At 39.7% G+C, this 26745-nt stretch overlaps 2 protein-coding genes across 2 annotated transcripts; both read right to left on the bottom strand.

Moving 5' to 3' along the window:
- Positions 1-6920: 6920 nt before the first annotated feature.
- LOC140934676 (E3 ubiquitin-protein ligase TRIM33-like) lies at positions 6921-7781 on the bottom strand. The gene has a single exon (XM_073384287.1). The coding sequence runs from the start codon at positions 7779-7781 to the stop codon at positions 6921-6923; it is 861 nt and encodes a 286-aa protein (XP_073240388.1).
- Positions 7782-12446: 4665 nt separating this feature from the next.
- On the bottom strand, positions 12447-20962 carry LOC140934572 (uncharacterized). Its single transcript, XM_073384206.1, has 2 exons — positions 18845-20962; positions 12447-15502 (listed from the first exon to the last, which is right to left on the bottom strand). Exons 1-2 carry the CDS (start codon positions 20898-20900, stop codon positions 13164-13166), a joined length of 4395 nt encoding a protein of 1464 aa, XP_073240307.1. The 5' UTR covers positions 20901-20962; the 3' UTR covers positions 12447-13163.
- Between the last annotated feature and the right edge of the window lie 5783 nt (positions 20963-26745).

Genomic DNA, 26745 nt, shown 5'->3' with positions numbered 1-26745 from the left:
GGTTAAAAAACTACAGGAAAACTTGACGTTTTGCAGAAGAAATCAACAGATAAATTGATCAGTCTGCCGTTGTGAAAGATTTTGCTGGAGAGTTTGAAAGTTTGTCGACCATTGAAAAATATCACAATGTTCGGTCCTCGACCTATGACCCTAGTGAGCACAAATAAAGAAAACCATACAAAAAAGAAAGCAACATTTGTTTTTATTGAAAAAGGGTGAAATATGATATTTCTTTAAAGATCAAAGTAGAAGCCCAAAAACAGTTGAGAAAGGAGCCGAAAAACTTATTAATCGTGACGTCCACACGCCCGATAACATGTATTACGATCAGATTGCGTGACTTGTATGATAGGCTGTTGTCTGAAAAGGAGAACAAATTTATGGATCACAGTCCTCTTTTTCTGAATTACAAGAGAAACATTCAAGCTATCACTAAAGTAACTTTCAGATTGTGTGCTTTGATTCCTGTAGGATACTGTACTGCTTGGTAACCTCTCGGTCGAATCATGACGGTCGAATCATGACCGTCGAATCATGTCTAAAAATCAGGGTGTATACACAGCACTGAAATCAGCTGTAACCAATCAAATAGTGTTTCTTGACACGTGTTAATGGTTTGACGGAATAATAATAAACATCCTGTAGAGAATTAAGCGTTTCCGCGCGAGGTGCATGGTCAAGAAAGTCGGGGGAGAGCAGAAAAGGGGAATTCGTTCGGAAAAGTTTGCTAGGCAGGCTAAAGCATGGACTACTGAAATTGTTTGAATATTTGTGTACACTCATACGGGTTACAAACGAATAACACACGGATTTATGTTCACTTATATAAATAAAGGAGTACCCCCACTCCCGGGGAGTTTGCTGCAAAACGACGTACTTGAATAGCGATGTTGCGCGTTTTACCGCTCACACACACAAAAAAACCTTGCAACCTTTATATTTGTTGTAAGACAGGTTCAAAAGTGGGTGCGGGTAAAACGGGGTAAGCATCGCAATTCAACATGTTTAGCACCAATGCTGCAAAGTAACTTCCAAGTTTTTTGTTGCACGTTTTACCAGGTTTTACTGAAGTAGGTTACTGAAGTATATACTCGTATTTTAGCGGTACGCTTACTCGGCTCAGAACTCGGTTGATTCTTAAATGTATATGTACTCCGTATTTATCCTTCCATGGTCCCATGCAATAAAGAATATATCCAATTAGAAAGCTAAAAACCCGTCGGCATATTCTGCAGAATGACAAAAGGTTCGTGGCTCGATTAGAAGGGCCGGATCAATACTGACAGGGGGCGCGAAGCCGCGCGATCCATTCAACCAAAATTTCCGGAAATTTCGGTCCAAACCTCAATGGATCGGTTCGGTCCAACCGGAAAAGTTTCGAAAAAACGGGTCCACCTTTTCAGGTGTGGACCACTTTATCCGGTCGCACCGGTTGGAATTTTGGTTGAATGGATAGCGCCCAGGGTCTTTGCAATGCAAGCGGCTAGACCTTCGCGTGGCTCATCCTCGGAGACCCAGGGGCAGCTAGTCGGGACGATAAAATGCTCGTGGTGAAAGCTTACTGTAAGATCGAGACGAGGGGCTAAATAAATAGATAAATAAATAAATAAATATACCGTTTATTTGCCACATTGCAGAATTAACTGAATTAAAGGGCTATAAATTAACAATCAACAAATAATTAACACTACTTATAGAAACAAGAAAAATATCTTAAATATAACTATTTACATGTCAGATATTTACTTGCGAATAAAATAAAGGAACCTGAACGCTGGGTCCGGCAACAACTCCTGTCAGCGTAAACAATATTTCTATTGTTGTCACTGGCCCGCTAGTTGTAACTTATAACCACTAGTTGCTGTTCTCGGCTTGAGGAAGTTAATGGGGTGGTCATTTTGAGTCATCTTCCGAATATATTTACAGCAGAGCATAGTTCGTCTTTCTTTCAAGCTGCTAAGGTTGGTAGTATTAAGGGCATCTAAGCAACTATGGCATGGATGTATATAGTGCCCTTTTTTGAATTGACTCAAGCTTATTTGAAAGCTGGTCTCGAAAGCTCGGGCTTTTCTCGATCTTACAGGTGAACGTTCACCACAAACATTTTATCCACCCAACTAGATGCCCCTGGGTCTCCGAGGATGCACGCGGCTCGGAAGACTATGTAAAATGGCGGTCCCGACTCTTTAGAACTTTCGTGCTAAATACCTTGTCACCGATTGTAGCACAGCAAGGAAATTAGAATAATATGCGCATTTGCAGTTTGAGTGTGGATTTCTTCTTAAATGATGAAGGAAAATGTTTCTCAACTCGACAAAAGCCTCCGTGTGGTGTGGTTGTGTATTTTCTGCATTCGTTTGCACAATAATTTGCCACTTGCGAATATTTCATTTGAAAACAGCTTGTATCGCCTGAGGAGAAAATCGAAGAATTGAAAATATAATGATCGCTCACCAGTTTTTTGGTGAAAAGCAAAGATGAAGCGTCTTGAGAATAGTGACACGAACTGCAATCTCTAGCTTCAGACTCCACTTTCTGTAAAGGATATTACATTTGCTGACCTGATTAATTGTCGACTATAGCTGTAGTACAGCTCCACATAATCCCTTTTCTGGTGTATGTATTACAACTCCAACAATACTGTATAGTGCGGTGAGGTGTTACAAGGAATGAAGCGAAAATGAACAGAAGGTATAACTTATCTCACGCAAGTTTGGTCATTTCAGGTCTGAGTGGCTCATCGATAAATCGTCACTATTTTCTACTCTCAACTTGGTGGTGGACACCCTCTGAGAAATACTTGTTAAGTTCGAGAGACTTGCCGAGTTACTCAGGTAAGTTATGCTCGGTTTATTGAAACGACTACAGCTGGTGAAAGAAATTCTGAAACAAAAGGAATTAGAAAAAAGGGCAAACTGAATGAGTGAAACAAAGCTAAACAGCTAAAATAAGGGACATCGTATCTAAAGTTTGATCATTTCAGTTTTAAGTGGCTCATCGATAAGCATTTCTACTGATATTGCTACTAAAACTACCCTAGCTGTTGAAAATGGTCATGTCAAGAGAAAATGTTTTTAATACCTTTTCCTTTCACCTTCAGCTGTGGTCATTACAAACCGAAGGTAACTCGGCAAGTCTCTGGAACGCTTATTTTCAGGGCGTGACCACAATCCAAGTGTTTTTGTATTCTGTCGTTTGCTCCCTACTTTCCTTAAACGTCGAGAGCCAGAAATAAGTTGATAGTCTGTGAGCGGGTTCTTTAAGGGGCTAAGGCAAAGAGACGGTGAAAAAAAAAATAGTTGAAGAGGATTGGTGAGAGAGAGCTTCAAGTGTCCCCACCATTACCTCCAAATCAAACTCGCATTAGAAACCTACTTGGCATCCAAGCAAACTGCTTTCCTTCTTTAGTTTTCTCTTAGGAACCTTAGGCGAGATAGCCTGCGGACAAAGAATTATTTCTGGTCGTCGCTTCTCACCACCAGGATGGAGAGAAGCTACGACCGGAAATACGTCTGTGTCCGCAGGCTAGAGGCGAGAAGAAAGGGCATCGAAATCTTGCTGAGAAGACTAAGGGCGTCGGTTCGATTGACCGTGTTTCAGATTACTCGGGTAAATTAAGACATGGGCCTCAATTTGTTCACTTTAAAAGTGAGAGGGTGGTCTACATCTAAGAGCTTTATACACGTAAGACGCTGAAAAAGCTTGTTCTTGACATGAAACAGCAACACTTTTTCCTGTGTCCTCAATTGTTTTACCGGCCGTTTAATATATCACTTCTGTGCTTGGCCTTTTTTAGATATTTAAAAGCGAAAGCGTTAAGATATGATAAAAATGCCTTGGGGCACTGGGTCTAGTTGAAAAAACCGTTTTTTCTAAAACAGTAAAAAATTAAAAAAAAAAGGCCAAGCACAGTTCTGTAGATGCTTGCATTACACATTGTCCTAAACCAGTCCCGACCGGTTTAATAACTCACAACAAAAAGTGTTGTTGTAACAAACTTTCCACACAGTTCAAACACCTGAGTTCTGTGGTTGGTTAGGAATCACAGACCATAAGCACTCAGTCCTGCTTTTCTAACTGACAGGGAACGAGGATAGTTGAATTCTCCATCCTTGGTCCCGTTTTCCAAATTTACCAAAGTTTCCCTCAGGATCAAACATTTTACTGAGATGATAACCACAGTTTTAGACTACACTCTAACCTCCAGTAACGGTCACCACTCTACAACCGTACGGCCATTTTTTTTAGGCGGACTGTCCGTACATTCACTGTTGTTTCAACCTCTACAACGACCATCTCTCTACAATGGCCACTTTTTTCTGTCCCCAAGGTGGCTGTTGTATAGAGTTTCAACTGTATAAGATATTTACTGTGTCGGTAGGATACAGTGATAGGGATTGGCAAACACGAGAACCTGCTCCACCAAATGTGCATAAACACTCCTCTCTATAACAGAGCATCTTGATGAATTTGTTACCTTTATCAGGAACAATAATATGGACCTTAAGCAAGGATGAAGACGACGGCAGTGAAAACGTCCCTAAAAAAATGAATTTGCGTTCTTTCAAACTTAATCGCGTCTATTTGGACCCGCTCAATATGTCAAATGCAGGCGACTTTTCCTGGAGTTGAATTCTTAAGGATTTTATTCGAGTTCAAAAAGAGGTAGGAAAATTCGTCGTCGTATGTCCACGCCCTCCACAGAACGTCAGATTAGGAGGTTTCACGTCGTAGTCCAGTGGACGTCAAAGAAATGTACTAAAAAGCGTGATGCACGTGCAGAGCTGTTGTTTTGATCATTAAACCTGTTGGTTTTTTGAAATTGTCGTCGTCGTTGTCGTCGTCGTCGTCGTCGTCGTCGTCGTCGTTGTCGTCGTCGTCGTCGTCGTTGTCGTCGTCGTCGTCGTCGTCGTCGTCGTCGTCGTCGTCGTCGTCGTCGTCGTCGTCGTCGTCGTTGTCGTCGTCGTCGTAGTTGCTTAAGCTCCCTAATATTACTGTCGCCGTTTATTGATCATGAAATGTTCAAGTTCACTAAGCTGGTCATCACCTCTTTCACCAAACTTACTGAGAAAGTTACCGTTCCAACCAATTACACTTGTACCCTGTGCTTGGGTGGCCGGCAGTAAATGAGACAAAATGGGAGAGGAGGCCTTCACCAATTTCCAACGCCACTGTTAAATTTGTTTAGTTTTTCTCAAGTGACACAAGAGGCAAGACTAGCTGTTAAGTGGCCTTGTCGACATTCCTGCCCAGGTTATTGCAAACATGCAAACATCAGCAGGGACGGATCCAGAAAATTCAGAAAGGGGTGGCCGGGACACTTGCCAGCTATATAAACTGAGAATTCTATAAAAATGATACAAAATTTCAAAGAAAAAAGGAGTGGTCGCGGCTTCCTCGTCCCCACTTCCCCGCCCCTAAATCCGCCTTTGACTATTAGGAGACATTGAATACAAGGAACAAAGCATTTACACTGTTGTTTATTAAGACAAAAAATAATCCACTTGAGTTATTTACAGCGAATAGTATTTTGCTTTTTGAGAAACTGAAAGATGTATGTCTATTACTACTAAAAAAAGGTAAGTAAAAATAAGCCGTTTCGTTACAAAATCAGGGCTCCTGACAAAATTGACAATTCAGGCTGTCCTCGCTATTGAACAGGTTAAAACCCATTCAAAAATCACGCTTTCAAAAAAAGTATGTAGATATTAATCAGTATATTATTTCTAGATATGAAGTATTTGCAAATTTATTTAGTAATAATGTGAGATTACAATGTAAGAGAAAATTATCTCAATTAATTGCTTTGTCTGGATCTAGTCAATTCAATATATGCTGCAGTTTTTCTTTCCAAGTATTGTATTTACGCATGTAAATAAAATAGAGGCAATGTAAGGAAGGTGGCGCCAGCGTAACCTCAACTTTTACCCGACAGTGGAAATCCACATCATTTATATAGACAAAATATATTTACAAGTAGAACATAATAAACCAATTTTGACATATCAAAATGTCTAAACAAAATAATCGCTCAAAATTGATTTCCTCTCAGACTATAAAATATTGACCGTGTTGGATACAGTGATAGGGATTGACCAATGAACCTGCTCCACCAAATTTACGGAAATACTTCCCACTAGAAGAGAATATCTTGATTAATTTGTTATCTCTATCAGCAACAATAATATTATCCTTGCCGTTTATTGATAAACCTTCAGGGTCACTAAGCTGGTGATCAAGACTTCCAAGTTCACCAAACCTACTAACAAAGTTACCATTCCTATCAAAGACTTGCACCCTGTGGTTATCGCAGTCTGCCAGTACAATATTTTTTGGGGGGGGCAGGGGGCACCACAATATTGCCAAGACTATCAAAAGCGATCCATGAAGGGAACTGGAATGCACCATTATTCTGACCCTCCCAACCAAACGATCTTAAGTGGGTACCCTCACTACTAAACACTGAAACCCTGTGGTTACCACACTCAGTTACAGCAATTTCATCCTGATCATTCACTGCCACACCACAGGGCCCTGCACGCATTCCAAAAGACTCACCTTCTTGTCCAAATGACAGCACAGATCTGAAACTCCTGGTTTGTACCTGAGTCTCAAGAGGACTGTCAAAAACATTTGCCCCTTTTTATTGCGGACAATTACTTTACTACTTTCTTTACCTTTAGCTCCTAATTGTTGAATTTTAGTCTCGCTTAAAACAGCTTTTATATTTCATATCCCTTGACTGTTCAACTCGTTAATCAGTTTTTCACTTTTAGTGAAATTAAACCAAGGAATACATTCAATGTCACGGTTTCCTTGGGTTCCCTCTTCCTGCAAGATTGTATCAAATGTTTCACTGAATCCAAGGATTTCAGAACTAAGTTTGTTCAATTGCTGATTCAATAATATCTACTTGATTTTCAACTTGGTCTTTTTTCTGTGAGAGAGATTCCGGTGATATTTTTCGCTTGAAAATCGACTGCATTAAAAACATCCTGTTTCCACGCTTCGATGATTGCAATAACCTGATCTACATTCGTCTGCACTTGGCTTTTTAAGTAGGCTGCTTGCAGTTTAATCTCCTCGCTCTTTTGGTTCAATTGCTCGAGTTCTTTTCGTTTTTCTTGTGCTTTTTCTTTTAAAGATTGAGTAATGGATTTGATCTGAGTCTTGCACGCTTCTGCAGCTTCTTCCAAAAGCATCTTTCCGTGACCTTCATGGAGTGTTACAGCACAAGTGTTGCAAATGGCGACCTCACAGTCCTTGCAAAAGAATTTCAACTCTTCTTTTTCATGTCGTTTCTTCTGACAAAATGCCGGTCTCTTTAACACGGCCTCGATGTCTTGATCTTGAAAATCTTTCACTGCGAGCGTTCTGTGTTCTTTATTGATGCGTATCATGTTATGTCCTAAAATACATTCCTCGCACCAGAAAGAACAACACCGGAAGCAATATAAGGTCTGGGTGCTCCGCTTGTCGCAGTTTCCACATTTCACGTTAGTTGTATTGCATTCTTTTATTGCCAAGACATCTAGCAAATTGTTAATACGAAAATTGGTGGGAAGTTCGTTAGGATTTCCACTTCCAGGGATTTGAAACTGTCTCCTGCACTCGGGGCATGTAATTTTGCCATGGACGCCGCTCGTTCGTTGAATTCCGTTCAGGCAATGAAGACAGAAACTGTGCAAACAAGGCAACTGTTTAGGATCAGTGAATGCGCACTTGCACACTGAACAGGATACTTTATCATGAAGATTGTCCAGCAAGGTCTTTATATCCATGGAAAGGTCGGAAACAAGGTTACTTTTCAAAAATTGCGGCCTAGTTGTTGACGATTTAGGGAATGGCTTTGAAAAGGAACAATGAATTCGAAGTTTTGTCTTGTCACCCAGACTTAATTAACTCTGTATCATTAACCAATAAAATAGCGTTCCTTGACATGTTTTGATGGTTTGACGGAAGAATAAAAAACATTCTGTATTTCCGAGAATTTTAAATCAGTTCTTTGAAGCATGGATAACCTGCCTGCGGCAATAGTTTCCGCGCGAGGTCGTCATGAAAGTCAGAGCGAGAGCAGAAAAGAGGAATGAAGGAGCTCTCTCTCCCTAATTCATTTGGAAAAGTTTGCTAGGCAGGCTAAAGCATAGACTACTGAAATTGTTTGAATATTTGTGTACCCTCAACACCGTTACAATTTTTAAAATTTTTAATTTTTTTAATTTTTAAATTTTTAAATAAAGGTTGTCCAGCAAGGTCTTTAAATCCATGGAAAAAGTGGGACACAAATTAAGTTTGGAAATACTCCGAGGTGCAGTCGGTTGGTGTTCCCAGAAACCGCCAAAGAGGTCTTGTCTTTTGGCCCAGACTAAACTTTATTTTGGCCATCGATCAAATAGTGTCTTGACGTGTTTTGAGTTTTGACGACATGAAGAATCCAAAAATAATCATTATTTCTGAGAACTGATAATCTGTTTACAAAGCATAAACTTTTTAAAATATTTATAAAGCCACAGGTAGCCCAAGCTTAGTATCAGATCGAGATCCAGAGTAGGCAAATTAAGTTAGCCTACTCAAACTGACTAAGTTATCATTCATATGAATTTAGCACCAATTGCAAGATGTCGCACGAGAATCGATTTATTTTATTCTGCCTATTAAAAGAGCGAAATGTACATTAAATTTCTCTTTTAAGCTTATCTTCAGCGTTTTTTTTTTGTGTGTGATTATCGTTTCTTGGTTTTGTTTCAGGCTTTTAAGGCGCGTTTAATTCAGTATGAATGGCTTTTTATGAACGAGGGTTTATCACGTCTTTAATAACACGTAGATGAACAAAGAGAGAGGAAGAATCACGTGTCAGAAATTAAAGTGGCAATATTTCAAACCATGTCGCGAGTTTTCGTGAGTGACTGTTCACTTCTTTTAAAAAAGTGTTTGACGGCTTTGTAGGGAACAGTTGGGACTGGGTTTAAATTACACTAGGACAACAACTTTAACTGGGTAGTCAGATAATTATACCGGGATGTACGCGATAACCTAAAAACCTCGTTCGATCTCTATCCTCATCCATGATGCAAGAGGTTAATGTTTACTCGCTTTTCTTGAATGTCATAGGCAGCCTATGAACACGGTTCTTTTTTTGAAAGGGTAGGATGGTTAGGGCGATAATGGCCCTAAAATATAATAAATAGCCTGAAAATAATAATAATATAAATAAATAGCCTGAAAATGGAGTAGAAGAGAAGGAGAGGGGAAGCTAGAACGCGTATTTGAGTCGTCATGACTTCCCGTTCCCGACAGAGACGGAATAAAATCCCACATCCCGCGCCCTAAATTTCGGTGAACCTTGCTTCCCGGGTAGCAGTCAAATCCCACTACCCGCCGAGATGTTTTGCATTTTCCTGAATCTTGCACCGTATTTTGGTCAAATTCCGGATCCCAAAAATACCCTTCCAGACCCTGTTTTTAGGTAATGGATTCATAACCGTCAAGATGGTGATTCATTACCTGTTTTTAGGGTGTGAAATGACCAACAGTTCTGAGGACGAGGTTAACAGTTGTCAGGTAATAGTGTGTAACACGGTCATAAATTATTTTCAACTTGAATAAACCGTTGTCGGTTGATGGTTTTGTTTTTAAAAATTAAGCCTATGACAAACGACATTGTAAGTGAGGACAAGTCTTACCTCACGCACGAACTTGTAGACAGCTAGGAGAAGGGATACGATAGAAGACCCTTTGGCCGCTTATACTTTTTAACGCTCTTGACGCAATATATATCGGTTTAACTCCTGTTTTCTTAATTACAACAAAACAGCAGCTTCAATTAGAACAATTATTGCAATAAAACCTACAATCATGAAATAGTTTCGGTTAATTCCCTGACTCTAAATGGTTCATTTGCTTCATCGCTTGTCTTACAAATCCTCTATTCTCTATCATAATAAACAAAGAATCAAATACCTTCCCTCTTCAGTTTCAAGGCATGTAAACTGCATTTATTTGATAGCGAGCTTAAAAAGGAATGTTGGGTGCAACTGAAACTCTCAGTGGGAAAATCGTCAAAGTGTGTAGGGAGGATACTATTTTTTACCTGTTTTTTTCCTTATTTCTTCTGCCAATGTAAACTACAAAACAGTCACGTTATTTTTGCGTATTCAAGTACGCCTCGCGAGCAGTAAAAAAAAAAGGTCTAGAGCCTGAGGCTAGACACGGAGGGCGAGACTAGCTAAAACTACCGCTAATTAACCGATTTTAAGAAAAAACAAACCCGACTTGCAGTCTATGCTGTACGAACGTTGTACAAAACTAAAGTGTTTGTGTCCGTAATTGTTTTGTTATATCCCAAACCTTCCCAACTTCTTTTGTCCGGGATTATTGCAGGTTACAAAGATAAAATGTCAAAGCGCACAAGCCGCACTAAAGAACTTGGAATAATTATGCGTATCTGGAGTTTGGTGTGGATTTCGTCTCAAATCGGCCGCAATATAAATTTCAACTCGACGAAAAGCCTCAAAGGGGTTTTCTTGTAACCCCCTTTGAAAAGGTATCTGGGGGAGAAAGGGTGGCACATTCATGGGACAAAATGCGAGGACAGGCGGCCTTCACCAATTTCCATCGTCACTGCTACGTTTTTTTCTGTAGTATTTCTCTTAAGCGAGAAACTCAAGAAGCAAGACTGTTAAGTGGCGTTGTCGACTTTCCGTCGCACGTTATTGCACACATTAGCAGGGGCGGATCCAGAAAATTCAGAAAAGGGTGGCCGGTACAATTGCCTATTAGATTATTTTTATTTTGCTGAGTATTCTATTAAAAACAATTCTATATTTCAAAGAAAAAGTGGTGACCGCGGCCCCCTCGGCCACCCCTAAATCCGCCCTTGATTAGGAGACATTGAATACAAGAAACAAAGCATTTACAATGTTGTTTATTTAGACAAAACATAATCCACTTGAGTTATTAACAAAGGGAATAGCATTTTCCTTTTTGAGAAATATGTACGTCTGTTACTACTGGAAAAAGCTAAGTGAGGGGTGGACCATTTGATTTTTGATGGGGGGGAGGGGGGGTTGTGCAAATCCGAAAAAAAATACCGAGCATATGTTTCTGGTTAAAAAAAAATTTCTTGCAGAATTCTTAAGAAGGAAAAAAAAATCGAGCAGCTTTAATCTGGGCGTGGCAAAGGATTTTGCGTGATGCGTGACGGCCCCAAAAGTAGCTGTGAGTCACATGATACAGGACTGGGCATCACATTTTTTGATGCGTGAATCAGTATTTTGCAAGCGCGACGCATGATTTACCAATTAGATTTCCTATTAAAGTGAACCCTCTGATCTAGAAGGATATTATGATTCAAAGATATTCATGCATTCAGATTCGCACCCTAACAGTTGTCACGTGCAGGTATTTTTGTAACAAAATAAGATTTACTTTATAGAAAAGGAAATGGGACAAACAAGAGTAAAGGCAGGCCACATTGAATTGGTGCAGGGTTCAAAATATACAAAGAATGTGAAACGGATGCGCTGGATATGTGCACTAGACAAAAGACGATCAAATAGATCGAAGAGTATTTTTCCCTCTGGGTCATTCGTGTTTTTGTTCAATATAAGTATTGAATATTATTATTATTATTATTCGTGTTTTTGCAGAGTTCTATTACTTTTGTGTTCATTGCCTATTTTCAAGCCAAGAAAATAATAGTAAACAGTCTGTAGCACATAAATTAATTGGGCCGTGGGAACGGAACTGTCCTGGTAACAGCCTTCAAAAAGGACCATTGACAACAGCTGCAGGTTATATCCCCTCCAGCTGCTTCTATGTCCACTCGAAATTCGTCTAAACTGGTAAAATCTACAGTGAGGTCCCCATTTCTTGAACCCTCCTTTTTTTTAAACTCTAGATAACTCCAAATACTAAATGCGTATATTGAGAAGCCAGATTACTGTGCAATTTCCCCTTCTTTGAAGTCCCTCTCTCTTGCTTTGAAAGCAAAAAAAAGGATTCAAATAAGATGGAATTTCCAGCTCGCCCTTTGGACAAGTTGGAACCATTACACGCAAGTTTGAAAGCTTTTCTCAGTAGCATTACGTAATTAGAAAGAGAAAAACGTTCACTTGTTCAGTGGGCAAGTGATCTGTTGGTACAGAGACAGAGTACAGAGTAGAGTACAGAGAGTGATGCATATAACATCCACTAGCCTGACAGGGAAATCAACTAGCCGCAGGTTAGTGGAGATGCATTTCTTTGTACACTGAATAAAGATGAAACTCTTTATTACTTTGAAAGAAAGATGTAACTTAAAAATGCATTGCGTGTAAAGGTGGTTTTTAATAGCCTAAAGGGTGAATTTTGAGTGGCTGGTGATGGTCAAGTTTTTAATATTAAACTTAAAAATTTGTGTTTTAAATTTCCATTTAAAAAAAATATCATGCAAGGACAGGGAGATTAAAAAAAAAATCCTGCAGGGCTGGAGCAATAAAAAAAAATATCTAGCAGTCTAAAAATCCTGCAACCCCCCCATCAAAAATCAAATGGTCCACCCCTAAAAATAAGCCTTGTACTTAAAAAATTGTGAACCAATCAGGCTGTCCTCGCTATTGAACAGATAACAACCCATTCCAAAAACACACTTTCAAAAATGTATCTAAATATTGAGCAGAGTTTGAAGATAAATACTTGCAAATTAGTAATAATGTGAGCTTAAAATGTAACAGAAATTTTTTTTTCATAATAATAAACTTTGGATCTAGTCAATCTATTGCAGTTTTTTTTCCAAGTATTGCATTTACGGCGTAAATATTATAGAAGCAATGTAAGGAGGGTCGCGCCGGCGAAAACTCAACTTTTACGCGACATTGGACTGATCCATATTATTTATGGAGCAAAATATATTTACAGAACATAAAACACCAATTTCGACATATCAAAATGTCTAAACAAAATAATCGCACAAAATGGATTTCCTCCCGAAACATGAACTGTGAATCTGATTAACAATTGGAATATATAATAGTGAACTGAATTTCAAAGGTTATTTGTAGCCCGCTGCGAATACAGCTGACTCTCCTCGCTCATTGCTGCTATTACGAAGTTTCGCGGCAGAGATGTTTTCCGCGAAAGGTCCCAAACGACAAGGAGCGAGGAAAGACGGTTTAATTCGCAGGTTATAGATTATTTCCTGTTTCCTCAAATACCTGGATCCGATCATTATTCAAATCACACACAACTATTCTTCCATCACTAAGAATTGCTGTAGAAAATGGATAATTCAACTCTCCTCTCCCGCTACCTTCACTTCCAAATTTTGTAACAAACTTTCCACTCAGTTCAAATACTTGAACTCTGTGATTTCCTGCATCACAGACCATTAGCAATCCTTCTTTGTTAACTGACAGGCAACAGGGCTGATTGAACTCTCCATCCTTGTTCCCCTTTTTTCCAAATTTAGAAATAAATTTTCCCTCAAGATCAAACATCTTAATGGAATGATCACTGCCATCTGAGACTATAAAATTTTGACCGTGTTGGATACAGTGCATGGGATTGACCAAAGAACCTGCTTCACCAAATTTACGCAAATAGTTGCGACTAGAGGAGAATATCTTGATTAATTGGTTACCGCTATCAGCGACAATAATTTCGCCGTTGCCATTTATTGATAAACCTTGAGGGGACATAAGCTGATTATCACGACTTTCTTTTTCACCAAACTTACTAAGAAAGTTACCATTCCTATCAAAGACTTGCACCCTGTCGTTAAAATAGTCTACCACTACAATATTACCATGACTATCAAAAGCGATCCCTTTAGGGTGCTGGAACTTACCATTATTGTTACCCTCCCTACCAAACGATCTTAAGTGGGTACCGTCACTACTAAACACTGAAACCCTGTGGTTCACGAGCTCAGTCACAGCAATTTCATCACGATCATTCACTGCCATCCCCCAGGGCCAATTAAGCATTCCAACAGACTTACCCTTTTGTCCAAATGACAGCACGGACCTGAAGCGCCTGGTTTGTACTGGGGGCTCAAAAGGACTGTCATGAACATTTGCCCCTTTATTCCCAGCAATTACTTTACTGCTTTCTTTACCTTTAGCTCCTGATTGTTGCGCTTTAGTTTCGGTTAAAACAATTTTTACATTACCTATCCCTTCACTGTTCAACACGTTAATCAGTTTTTCACTTTTAGTGAAACTAAACCGAGGAATACATTCAGTGTCACGGTTTCCTTGGGTGCTCTGTTCCTGTAGAATTGTATGATCAAATGTTTCACTGAATCCAAGGGTTTCAGTACTAAAGCTTCGTTTGACAAGAGCTTTAGTTCGTTCAATTGCCGATTCAATTAATTTCACTTGATTTTCAACTTGGTCTTTTTTCTGTGAGAGGGATTTCAGTGATTTTTTCGCTCGATTATCGACTGCATCAAAAACATCCTGTTTCCTCGCCTCGATGATTGCAATAACTTGATCTACATGTGTCTGCACTTGGATTTTAACGTCGGCAACTTGCAGTGTAATGTCCATGCTCTTTTGGTTCAATTGCTCGAGGTCTTTTCGTTTTTCTTGTACTTTTTCTATTAAAGATTGAGTCATGGAGTTGATCTGAGTCTTGCGCGCGTCTGTAGCTTCTTCCAAAAGCATCTTTCCGTGACCTTCATGGACTGTTACTACACAAGCGTTGCAAATGGCGACTTTACAGTCCTTGCAAAAGAATTTCAACTCTTCTTTTTCATGTCGTTTCTTCTGACAAAATGCCGGTCTCTTTAACACGGCCTCGATGTCCTGATCGTGAAAATCCTTCAGTGCCAACGTTCTGTGTTCTTTATTGGTGCGTATCATGTTATGTGCTAAAATACATTCCTCGCACCAGAAAGAACAACACTGGAAGCAATATAAGGTCTGGGCGCTCCTTGTGTTGCAATTTCCGCATTTAACGTTAGCTGTACTGCACTCTTTTATTGCCAAGACATCTAGCAAACTGTTGATACGAAAATTAGTGGGAAGTTCACTAGGATTTCCACTTCCAGGGATTTGAAAATGTGTCCTGCACTCGGGGCATGTAATTTTGCCATGGACGCCGCTCGTTCGTTGAATTCCGTTCAGGCAGTGAAGACAGAAATTGTGCAAACAAGGCAACTGCTTTGGATCAGTGAAAGTACACATACACACAGAACAGGATACTTCATCATGAAGATTGTCCAGCAAGGTCTTTATATCCATAAAGAAGATCGAAAGCAAATTAAGTTTTAAAATACTCTGAGACGTAGTCGGTTGGCACTCCCAGAAACCACAACAAAGAAGTGTTGCCTTTTGATCCAGACCGTAAAGTATATTTTGGCAACCAGTCAAATGGTGTCTTGAGGTGTTAAAGTTTTGATGACCTGAGAGAATCCAAAAATAACTTTTATTACTGAGAAATGATAATCTGTTTACAAAGCATGAACTTTTTAAAATATTCATCAAACCACAGATAGAAGACAGATCGAGATCGAGAGAACAGTGGAACCCCGATAATACGGTCGCAGTCACCATGTACCAATGGGCCAAAACAATTTGCCGTATTGACGGGTGACCGTATTAACTGGTTTTTTTTTTTTACAAGAAAATGTATGGCGTTTTGCCGGGTGGCCAAAAAAGGTGGCCGTAATAACGAGGCGACCGTAGTACCGAGGTGGCCGTAAGGCGGGCTGTTCCACTTTACTGGGCTAAGTCGGGCTACCCCATCAGGTTACCCAACTAATTTTAAAATCATTCATATGCATTCAGCAACAATTACAAGATGTTTTATGAGAATTTATTCTTTGCCTATTAAAAGTGTGAAATGTACATTAAATTTCTCTTTTAAGCTTATTTTCAGCGGGTTTTTTTGTGTTTATTTGTTTCTTGGTTTTGTTGATCAGGTCTTTAAGGTGCGTTTATATAAATGGCTTTTTTTAGAAACAACGGTTTATCACTTAGATGAACGAAGAGAGTGGGAAGAATCCTGTGTCCTGTCATTTCAATGGCTATACATGTATTTCAAAACTGTGTCGCAGTTCTCTTGAGTGACTATTCACTTCTTTCAAAAAAATGTTCGACGCCTTTTTAGGGCGTCCTGGTGGTACACTGTCATTACAAACAACAACAACAGAAGTAGGAAATATATACATGGTATAATCAACAAGTGATTAGTTTAGTGTCACTGCTTCGTCCCCAGCGCTTCTTTGGCAGCCTCTTGGACGCCTCCCTTTACCGACTCTTGAACATCCTCCCGGCTGACTCCATCGTTCGAGGGGCGACAGCGGGCAGATTAAGGTGAAGCCGAACGGACAAACGCTGCTATTTCTGATGCTCTTGTGGATGGCGCAACTCTAGAGTGCGAAAAGTATAGGAGATTTGAAGGTCTTTCAGAAGAGGAAATCAAGAGAATGTCAGTTCAGTCATATAAAGGATACGAAAAGAAGCGGATGGAGAAAAATGCCTTGTATACGTAAGCAGTCAGGTTGCCGAGAGGATTGATGACGCCCCTGTTCTTAAAGACTACATTAAGAGTAAAGTGAGTGAGCCTCGTGAGAAACTGTTTTTTTTTCAATTCTGCTCATCTTGATAGATAACAGAGCGAATCAGGAAGAAACAAATTGGAATTCCCTGGTGCAGCATACCTCAGAAAGATCGAATCGTTTATGGAAGACCACTACATCCATGGAGAGCTCTTAATGAAATTCTGTGGTGGTGCGTGCCAGCAAAGAGGAGACCTCCAATCTCCGTTTTTGGTGTTCTAACAATAGATGGATGGGACCAGAGACAGAAAGAATCCCGCAACCTGTACCAGACCCAAACAATCGGGGACATTTCATGGATGTCTGTCAGACGGAATCGACAGGCAGGACACCGGATGACTATCTCCCGAGAAAATGTTTGAAGGATTTGCATGAGGAACATTCCGTCAGTGTCATAAAAGATGTAGATACCATCAAGAGCTTCTGTTCAAAATACAATGTTGATGAGAAGCATGTTATTCCATATATTAATCGCATTAAAGATATTAATATCAGAAAAAACATTAAAACAAGAGAAGCTGAGGAACGAAAGAGGCAAGAGGCGGAACGGACATACAAGGACTTCAAATGGGACAGCATCCTTGTTGAGAGTGGCAAGATCGAAAAGTTAAAGGTAAAAGAACTTGACTTCTACCTGAAAGAACACGGACTGACCACTATTGGTAGGAAGCTTAATGACAAAGTAAAAGCTTTTCGATGTCATTATTACCGACACATAAGGAGTCTGTGAACTCAGACGAATCGTGAGGTACTCCAAAGATGAAAGTGACGGGGATCGGAATCAGGGGATAAAGAATATGAGGAAGAATTAGACAGTGAGGAGGACGAGAACGACAATGACTTTGTTTTCAACGATTTGGATGAGAAGAGTTACCCTTCACAAACAATTCAGTTCATATCAGATGACCATCTGATGTGAAGTTGTTGTTCAAGGTTCATAAGACGTGAGTATTAATATAGATGTCACTTGCTTGCATATAGTTACACTGGCTTTTTGTGGTGGCTGGGATAGAAGAGGGGGGATCATGAAATCTTCCACCGCCAATGTGGGGGGGGGGGGGTGGGGGATCAAAACCACACTGTATGCTTGAAGGGGGGATCACATAAGTGCTCCTTTGTTGCAACAAAACTCCTTCCCCACCTCCTCCCCCAGGCAATAAATAAGGCGAATGCGCCTCGCCTCCAGAGGTTTATAATCTCGTCACGCGCGTGGTGTTAGCGACCTGCAATCTATACTTGTATACTTGTATATATCGCCATGGTGTCCGCTCTGACGTCATCTAGTGTGTGACGTCACATAGCATTTTGTTTTTACAGGCAACACCGAAGAGTGTCTTGCATCGGTTTGGTTTTTTTGCCTTAAGATGAGCAAAAATCGAGGTAACAAAACACGTTTTGCTCGCCAGACGAGTTTATACCGTATGGGCTTAGTTGAGCTGCCGCTCTTCAAATGCCATGAAATTCGTTTACGTTACGTTGGGGTTTCACTGTCAAAACAACGGTCATTCTTCTGAACAATATCTCTGAATTCCTAATAGGGCTCGATCAACTTTAAACAGGTCACGCTGGCGGAAGTTCCAGGGGAAAGGTTTTTAATAATATATTTTCAGAAATTTTCACTTTGTGTTTTATGTGGCCTAGTGGAAAAGCTATGGCCCGGCGCCTTGAAGGGCCTGAGTTCGATTACGGGCTGTACCTGATTTTCTTTTTCTCTTCTCCCTTTCTTTAATTCCTTTTCTTCAGTTTTCTTTTTATTTATTACGGTTGTTTTGTTTCTTCATATAGCCAAAGTTTTTTAGATTTATAAATTTTCTTTATTACTTCTTATTTCCATTCAACTGCTTGGCGTTCCCCGGAAGTCCTTCGCGAGGTCCTGTGATTCACGTATCTCTACTAAGTATAGCTTTGTATTTATACTAAGCCTTATGCTTATGCGCAAGTGAAAACCAGGTTATACCGTTTACTCACTTTTCTTAATGTCTATGCATGGGCAGGCAGCCTATGAAACCGGTTCTTTTTTGGGGAGTAGGGTAGGGTGGTTACGGCGAGAAATTAGTCTGAAAATGGAGTAGAATCTAAGGAAAAGAGGGGTGGGGAGCGTTTCATTGCCCCTCCCTTCCCTTGCCATTGCACACGCCAGTACTATAGCAATTTCGATTTCATGATAAGATTTATTATATTAACAACATTATCTCACAACATTGTTTTCTTTAACAATTATAAAATCTACTGAGATCTTATGATAAATGTACAGTAGTTCACATTCTCAAGTATCTTGTACAACAAAGTTAAAATCGTATCATTCATAATCAAACAGCTGGATTCGGTTGTTATTCGTATCACATACAACTATCCTTCCATCACCAGTATTTGCTGTACATACTGGATTCCTAAACTCTCCACTCTCCCTACCTTTACTTCCAAACTTTGTAACAAACTTTCCACTCAGTTCAAATACCTGAACCCTGTGATTTCTTTCATCACAGACCATTAGCAATCCTTCTTTGTTCACCGACAAGTAGTATGGCTTATTGAACTCTCCATCCTTGTCCCCCTGTTTTCCAAATCTAGCAATAATCTCTCCCTCAAGATTAAACATTTTAATGGAATGATCACCGTAATCTGAGACTATAAAATATTGGCCATGTTGGATACAGTGATAAGGCTTGACCAACTTAGCACCTGCTGCTCCACCTAATTTATGTAAATACTCGCCACTAGAAGAGAATATCTTGATTGCTTTGTTATCTTTATCAGCAACGATAATATCGCTTTTGCAGTTTACTGATAAACCTTCAGGATAATTGAGCTGATGATCAAGAATTCCTTTTTCACCAAACTTACTAAGAAACTTACCAGTCCCATCAAAACGCTGCACCCTGTGATTAAAACAGTCTGCCACCAAGATATTGCCACGGCTATCGAAAGCGACCCCTGTAGGGTAATTAAACTCTCCATTATTGTGACCTGCCCTACCAAATGATCTCAAGTGGGTACCGTCACTTCTAAATACAGATATCCTATTATTATTGGACTCAGCCACAGCAATTTCATCATTGCAATTAACTGCCACCCCACAGGGCAAGTTAAGCATTCCGGTGGTTTCACCATATTGTCCGAATGAAAGCACAGATCTGAAGCGCCTGGTTTGTACCTGAGTCTGAGTAGGACTGTCACCAACATTTGTCCCTTTATTACCAGCAATTGCTTTAATACTTTCTTTACGTTTAGCTTCTGGTTGTTGCGCTTTAGTTTCGCTAAAAACAAATTTTACATTACCTATGCCCTCGCTCATGCTCAACAGATTAATCAGTTTTTCACTTTTAGTGAAACTAAACCGAGGGATACTGTATTCAGTGTCACTGTTTTCTTGGGTTCCCTGTTCCTGTAGGATTGAATCAAAGGTTTTACTGAATTCAAGGATTTCAGTACTGAAGCTTCGTATCAACACAAATTCAGTTTCTTCAATTGCTGATTCAATTAGTTTCCTTTGATTTGCAACTTGGACTTGATTCTGTGAGAGAGACTCCAGTGGCTTTTTCGCTTGATTATCGACTATATCAAAAATATCCTGTTTCCTCTTTTCGATGATTGCAAGCAATTGGTCTACAGTCGTCTGCACTTGGGTTTTTAATTCGGCTATTTGCTCGTTAATGTCCATGCTCTTTTGGTTCAGTTGGTCTTGTTCTTTTCGTTTTTCAAGTGCTTTATCTTTTAAAGATTGAAGTGTGTAGTTGATCTGTGTCTTACGTGCGTCTGTAGCTTCTTCCAAAAGCATCTTACCATGACCTTCATGAAGTGTCACAAAACAAGTGTTGCAAATGGCGACTTTACAGTCCTTGCAAAAGAATTTCAACTCTTCTTTTTCATGTCGTTTCTTCTGACAAAATGCCGGTCTCTTTAACACGGCCTCGATGTCTTGATCTTGAAAATCATTCAGTGCCAGCGTTCTGTGTTCTTTATTGGTGCGTATTATGTTATGTCCTAAAATACATTCCTCGCACCAGAAAGCATAACACTGGAAGCAATATAAGGTCTGGGCGCTCCGTTTGTTGCAATTTCCGCATTTCACGTTAGCTGTGCTGCACTCTTTTATTGCCAAGACATCTAGCAGACTGTTGATACGAAAATTAGTGGGAAGTTCGCTAGGATTTCCACTTCCAGGGATTTGAAACTGTCCCCTGCACTCGGGGCATGTAATTTTGCCATGGACGCCGCTCGTTCGTTGAATATTGTTCAGGCAGTGAAGACAGAAACTGTGCAAACAAGGCAACTGCTTTGGATCAGTGAATGTACACATGCACACAGAACAGGATACTTCATCATGAAGATTGTCCAGCAAGGTCTTTATATCCATGTAGGGAAATGGTGGGAAAAAAACTATTTAAATCTTGAAATACCCAGCTCTTGGAAAGTGAAAGTGATTACTGTCTTGTGACTCAGACTGAACTTTAATTTTATCAACCAATCAAACGGAGTTCTTTGACGAATTTATGATTTCTGACGTCATTCTAAAGCAACCAAAAACATCCTATATTTCTGAGAATCGTTAATCTGTTACAAAGCAAGAACCGACTGAAATGTTTTATAAAATCTATTAAATTATATTTTACATCACTGAGACTCTACACGTAAAGTTCGTATGAGCAGGAGCGCAATAAATGCGGGATTATTTCGACCAACTGATAAAGGCCATATAACAAACAAAATTTGTTTAATTTTGTCAATATTTATTCACCAAACAAGACAAACGACTAAGTGCTTGACAGATGGTACCTATTAAACATTACCAAATTTTGAGCTTTGCATCTCTTTTTTAAAATAGCCTGCGAACACCAGACGCATTTCCGGTCGTCGCCTCTCCCTCTATTTTTTGTAGAGAGAGAAGCGACAACCGGAAATGCGTCTGCTGTTCTGTTCTCTTATATCTTAGATATGAGGGCTCAAACCAGAACGTTATCTCGAATTTTTTTGGGGGGGTAGGGGGTACTTTTTTTGCAGACCAAAGTTAAATGACCTTCTCTATCGTATACTTCAACTTGTGAAATTCCTACCCTATGATATTTCAGAAGACTTAAAAAAATTTGCTTCCTTCGGACGGAGCCTACCCCGCAGAAACAGTTATAAGGAATACCTAGGGGCCCACCCCCGGTTTGTAGTCGCTTATCCTGATTCTCAGACGTCCGAGGTCGTTCGCGGTCCTTTCGTAGAGAGGCGAATGGGCCGCGAACTACCTCGGACGTCTGTGAATCAGGTTAGTACTCGCAGGGAATGAGGCTCGTTTAGTATTGAATTCAGTTTTACAACTCCTTTTAACTTCTTTCAAGCTGTACATAACCATGGAAAATAAATACCAAAATTATTACTGACGTCACTAAAACAATTTTTACATTACAAACTCTTACGTGACAATGTATTAACAGTACTATTCCAGTCGTTTGTAAAATCATCCTCATTTCACGCTGCTTTCTTTAAGGTGACTCGACCCAGTTATTTTGTGAGGGTACCATCCTACTTTGAAGCTCTCTGGTATCCCCACCTTTACCTTGATCGTAAGTCTAACATGTAGTATGGATAACATTTCGATCAATCTACAATATAGCATAAAATTTTTGGCAATCGGAGTTAATGTCACGTGGTTATAGGGCCACGCCCTCCCTGGGTTAGGGTTAGGGTTAACATGCGCGTGAGCAGGTAGAAAAGTAATCAGTCAGAGTGGACGAGAATGTTTTTTAGAGCCTTAAGCTGACGTCTCGTTTGTAAGCCACAAAAGGGTGTTGTTGGGAAGACACCTCGAGTTTATTCATTTGTTGACGGAATGCGAAAGTACTGATGTAGAATCAGCTTACCTAGAAGCGGGGGGGGGGGGGGGACCTCGGGGCGGAGCCTTTCCCGGATAAAATTTCGTCGAGTTCCCCCGGGCCGCGATTCTACCCAAGTACATGTCATTCAGTTATGATTACCTAGTTCTTAGGGGGTGAGATAAACAACAACAACGATGATGATGATGATAATAATAATAATAATAATAATAATAATAATAATAATAATAATAATAATAATAATAAACGTATTCATCATGTGGGACATGCCAGTCAATACTGATAGAATTATAACAGCGAACAGATCAGACATCATCGTTAAAGATTCAGTGAATTCCACCTGCAAACTGATTGATATTACTGTTACATCAGATAGAAACATTGTACTGAAGGAAATTGAAAAGAAAAGCAAGTACAAAGACCTAGAACTAGAAATACGGAGAATGTGGCATATGAAAACCGTACTGATCCCTGTGGTTGTTGGTGTTTTTGGTACAGTAAATTAAAGAAGGGGATGGTAGAAAACATCAAGAAAGCCATCAGAGAGAGCTACCGTGACAGAGGTCCAAAAGATCTGCATGCTGGGATCTGCGCAAATCCTCAGCTAAAAAAAAGAAAGGTGCTTAGTGTAGAATGAAAGGACTATAGCAGCTAATATGCCGGCATAAGAACAAGAAGGATAAAACCTGTCTTCTCATTGACATGACTATACCCCTGGGCTGAGTTGCTCAAAGCATGGTTAGCTTTAACCATTGGTTAAGCAGTATCGAAACCAATACGTTGTCAAGGTATTAAACGCTGGTTAACGCTAACCATGCTTCGAGCAACTGGGCCCTGGACACCAACACCTCAGTCAAAACCACGGAAAAGCATAGCAAATACAAAGACTTGGAAATCGAGGTTGAGAGAATGTGGGGGCTCAAAACAACAACAGTTCAGGTGGTTATGGAAGCCCTTGGTACCATCAAGAACGACATGGAAAACTACTCCAACAAAATCCCTGGCAACATCAACATTATATGAACTTCAGAAAATAACTCTCCTTTCTACAGCCCACCTTCTCTGGCTGGTCTTCTCAATCAAGTAGAAACCGCGTTTGCCTCCCAAAGTCCATGGTTTGGCCTCGGAGTTGAGAGAGAAAATCAACCACAATTACAGTAGCATATATATCTTTTATACAGCTATTTCGAGAAAGGTTGTCGGAAAAAGTGCACGCGACAACCGCGAAATGTATCGTGGGTGGCCTCGAGTTCACTGTTTTTCAAAGAAATTTGAAAGAATGGCAGAAGAGGTCATGGACATATGTCTGCGAGTGCTGAATGAACTTAACAAAAGTAGGTTCGACAGCTACAGTGTCAGGAACAGTGTATTGGTCATATCCCACATTACCTTTCGGGATTGTCGCGTGCACATTTTTTTCCGACAACCTTTCTCGAAATAGCTGTTTATAATAATAACGACTTTATTGCCAGTATTTCCGCAAAGGTGGCTCTTTCTGGAAATGATAAAAGAAAATAAATATAAGAACAAAAACAAAACAAAAAGACTAAATATAAAACATCACTAGGAATTTGAATGAGACTATTCTAAAAACTATGTGAGTAATGCCCCTTCCCCCTGAAGGATTTATGTATAATACAAAATAAAAATACAATTATACCCTGTGTGTGCTAATTCTCGCCGTTAGATAGTTAAATGTTGCTTTAGAAAAAAATTAAAACTTTCAGATCCAAGGGCTGATCTGTCTGGTCTGAATGAAAGGATTCCAGCAAGTATTGACCTCCCGAGGATGGTATGATCCATCTTGAAAATCGACCCGTAACCCAGGGCCTGGTTCCTCGAAAGATGGTTAAGTTTAACCCAGGATTAAGCCAAATTTTAAGCAAGGTTTTCTTGTATAAGAACGTGTAACTGGAGCGTACAAAATACTGTTGTGCCTTTGATTCGAAAAAAAAGAATTGACAACACAAAATGTTACTCTAGGCAATGCATAGGAAGGTAAATACAAAAAGTGGAACAAAATTTTAATCCTGGATTAGTGCTAATCGGCCTTTCAGGAACTGGGCCCTGGCTTTTAACCTTCAACGTGCGTTGCAGCGCGGTGCTTTTTAGAAATGCGGTATCCACCATAGGAGAAATCACTATCCAGTCACTGCACTTGTGTTTGTATATCTTTCGACGCTTTCTTTGACGGCGTCTTATCATTTACTTCTTTGGATGTACCATTATAAACCACAGCGGGGCGTCGCCGTTTCATTGAACCTTCTCATTGTTGAAAACAATTTCGCATAAATTATGCAAGAGAGGCCAAGGGCAAGATTGAGCATGCCTCATTTCCCGCCAAAAATGACAATGAATTACTGACACGAAGAAAACAATGGATACCCTAATGCATTTCCGGAGTGATATCTTTTGATCAACCAGTTGTTAACCTGGCTATAAATATTTCTTATCACCTACTCCGAAAACACGGAAAATTGAGCTCATCTTGGTGGCGACTCGAAGCTGTGAAGAAGGTAGAGTAAGAAATTGTACATCGTCATCAGAAGAGAAAAATAGGATTCGCTCGAGTACTTCCGGCGTGTGATCTGTTTTCTAAACGGTTCAGGTATCTCTGATCACTAGCTTGGAAGGTTTTCTTATCTTTGGGACAAATCAATGCGCAACTGTACTTTTCACGAAAGTGTGTAAATCGCGGGCAATATTTCAATGTCACGAAATTCTCAGGACTTGAGACTGGTCATCGCATGAATGAAGAGAGTGTTCTTAATTTCAAGGACAATCACAGCTAATCTTTCGCCTTCCTTTATTCACGATATCGATTAAAACTCATTAGACATAGTTACATTGAACAGGATTCGAAGCCGCAAGGACTATATTTTTTCTTTCCACTTCATCGACCTCCAGACCACGTGCAAAATTCATCTTGATAATTTGCGCTTTTCTATTGGCTTGTTTGGAGAGTGTTGTCGTATCACATCGCTGATTGGTTCGTTCCAGTTTTCCCGCTTCTATATATCGGCGCTGAGTTCGCACATTCGACTGTACGCGTGGTTCGAAGATGTGTTGTGGTTGACTGTCCTGGTTTCAGAAGGCAAAAAAACAAGTAAGCGATTAATCTGTTTATATGTTGATTCGTACTAATCTTTTATTGCAAAGAGTAGATAAAATCTGGCGATTTGTCCGGTTGATACTTGGTGAGAAGACCTATAGACACGGAGGAAATTTAGGATGTCGAACCAGTTTGATCGGATCGACACAACTACATTTCCGAACTTCGTGTTAAATGCTTAGTTTATGCCCCAAGTTTTTCATATCACAGTTCAGAAATGGAATAGCAGTAGTATAATCTGCAATAGGATCATTAATTCGATTTCTGGAATTAACATTTTGTACCGTGAGTGATATGAGTTATTTGGTTAATTGTTTACTTGATTGTTTTGGAGGGAAATTTTTGGGTCGATTTCTTTGTTTATGTCGGAAGTGAGTTTCTTTTTCTAATTGTGTATTATATTTCTAATAATGTTCTTGTTTGTTCTTCAAGTCGCCCTAATTTTTTTAATCATACGTGTGCAGTTAAGTGTTGGAACTAAATGCATTGCTCATTAAGGGCATTTCAATTTTTGACAGATATAAAATTAAAGGGAAAGAAAGCCGATTCTTTCCTCTGACATGTCAATTGTTATTAACACCCAATGGTAATAACAGACAAGATACAGTGAAACCTCTCCACATCTCAGCTCAGAGTCTTTGGGAACAGGGTTAAGTGGTCATTCTTTACAGGATAAAACAAAGGTGAATTGAATTTCAAAACAGTCTGCGGTCACAAAACTCTCAGAAACTTTATTGTTATTGGCTGGCTATTAATTTTTAAGGCCAGGGACAGTTTTGGTTCACTAATCTACCATTTCGTCTGCCAATAAAACAAGTAGCAAGGGCACCCAATGACAGTTTCCTCTTAAATACATTGCACAGTTATTAGGCTATCCCGATAACTTTCATATCTCTGGAGATGAATTCTATGGAGCGCTATAAAATATGTTTCTGTTCGGTCATCGACCTAGGGTAACCCGAGTCTTTTCAAAGTTACAAGGGCTTCAGTTATTATTTTGCCAAAAATTTTATTTGCGAATTTTTTGATTCGTCTCTTCATCACATTTGCCAATCTGCGAATTTTAGGTTTGCTTTTTCCATGAAATATGGCCTAACCTGGGGATGTAAACGTGAAAAATTTTTATGGAATTTATAAGATAAGCTTCATAAAACATACATGACTGGAACGACCTTTGTCGCCCTCATGCTACAGAAAAATCTAGGCAATATTTGCTTCTTTATACAGTTGGGTGCCCCTGAAGTAATTCTGAGTGCTTTGTGCCCCCC

The sequence above is a fragment of the Porites lutea genome, chromosome 1 (assembly GCF_958299795.1).
Source record: "Porites lutea chromosome 1, jaPorLute2.1, whole genome shotgun sequence".
Lineage (NCBI taxonomy): Eukaryota > Metazoa > Cnidaria > Anthozoa > Scleractinia > Poritidae > Porites > Porites lutea.
Note: the sequence above shows the minus strand (reverse complement) of the source record. Positions and strands in the feature narration are given on the sequence as shown.

Coding starts and splice junctions, on each gene's coding strand:
- LOC140934676 (XM_073384287.1), bottom strand. CDS start 7,781: ATGGATATAAAGACCTTGCTGGACAATCTTCATGATAAAGTATCCTGT.
- LOC140934572 (XM_073384206.1), bottom strand. CDS start 20,900: ATGGATATAAAGACCTTGCTGGACAATCTTCATGATGAAGTATCCTGT. Junction 15,503..18,844: donor CCAGCTGTTTGATTATGAAT/GATACGATTTTA, acceptor CGGGGTTCCACT/GTTCTCTCGATCTCGATCTG.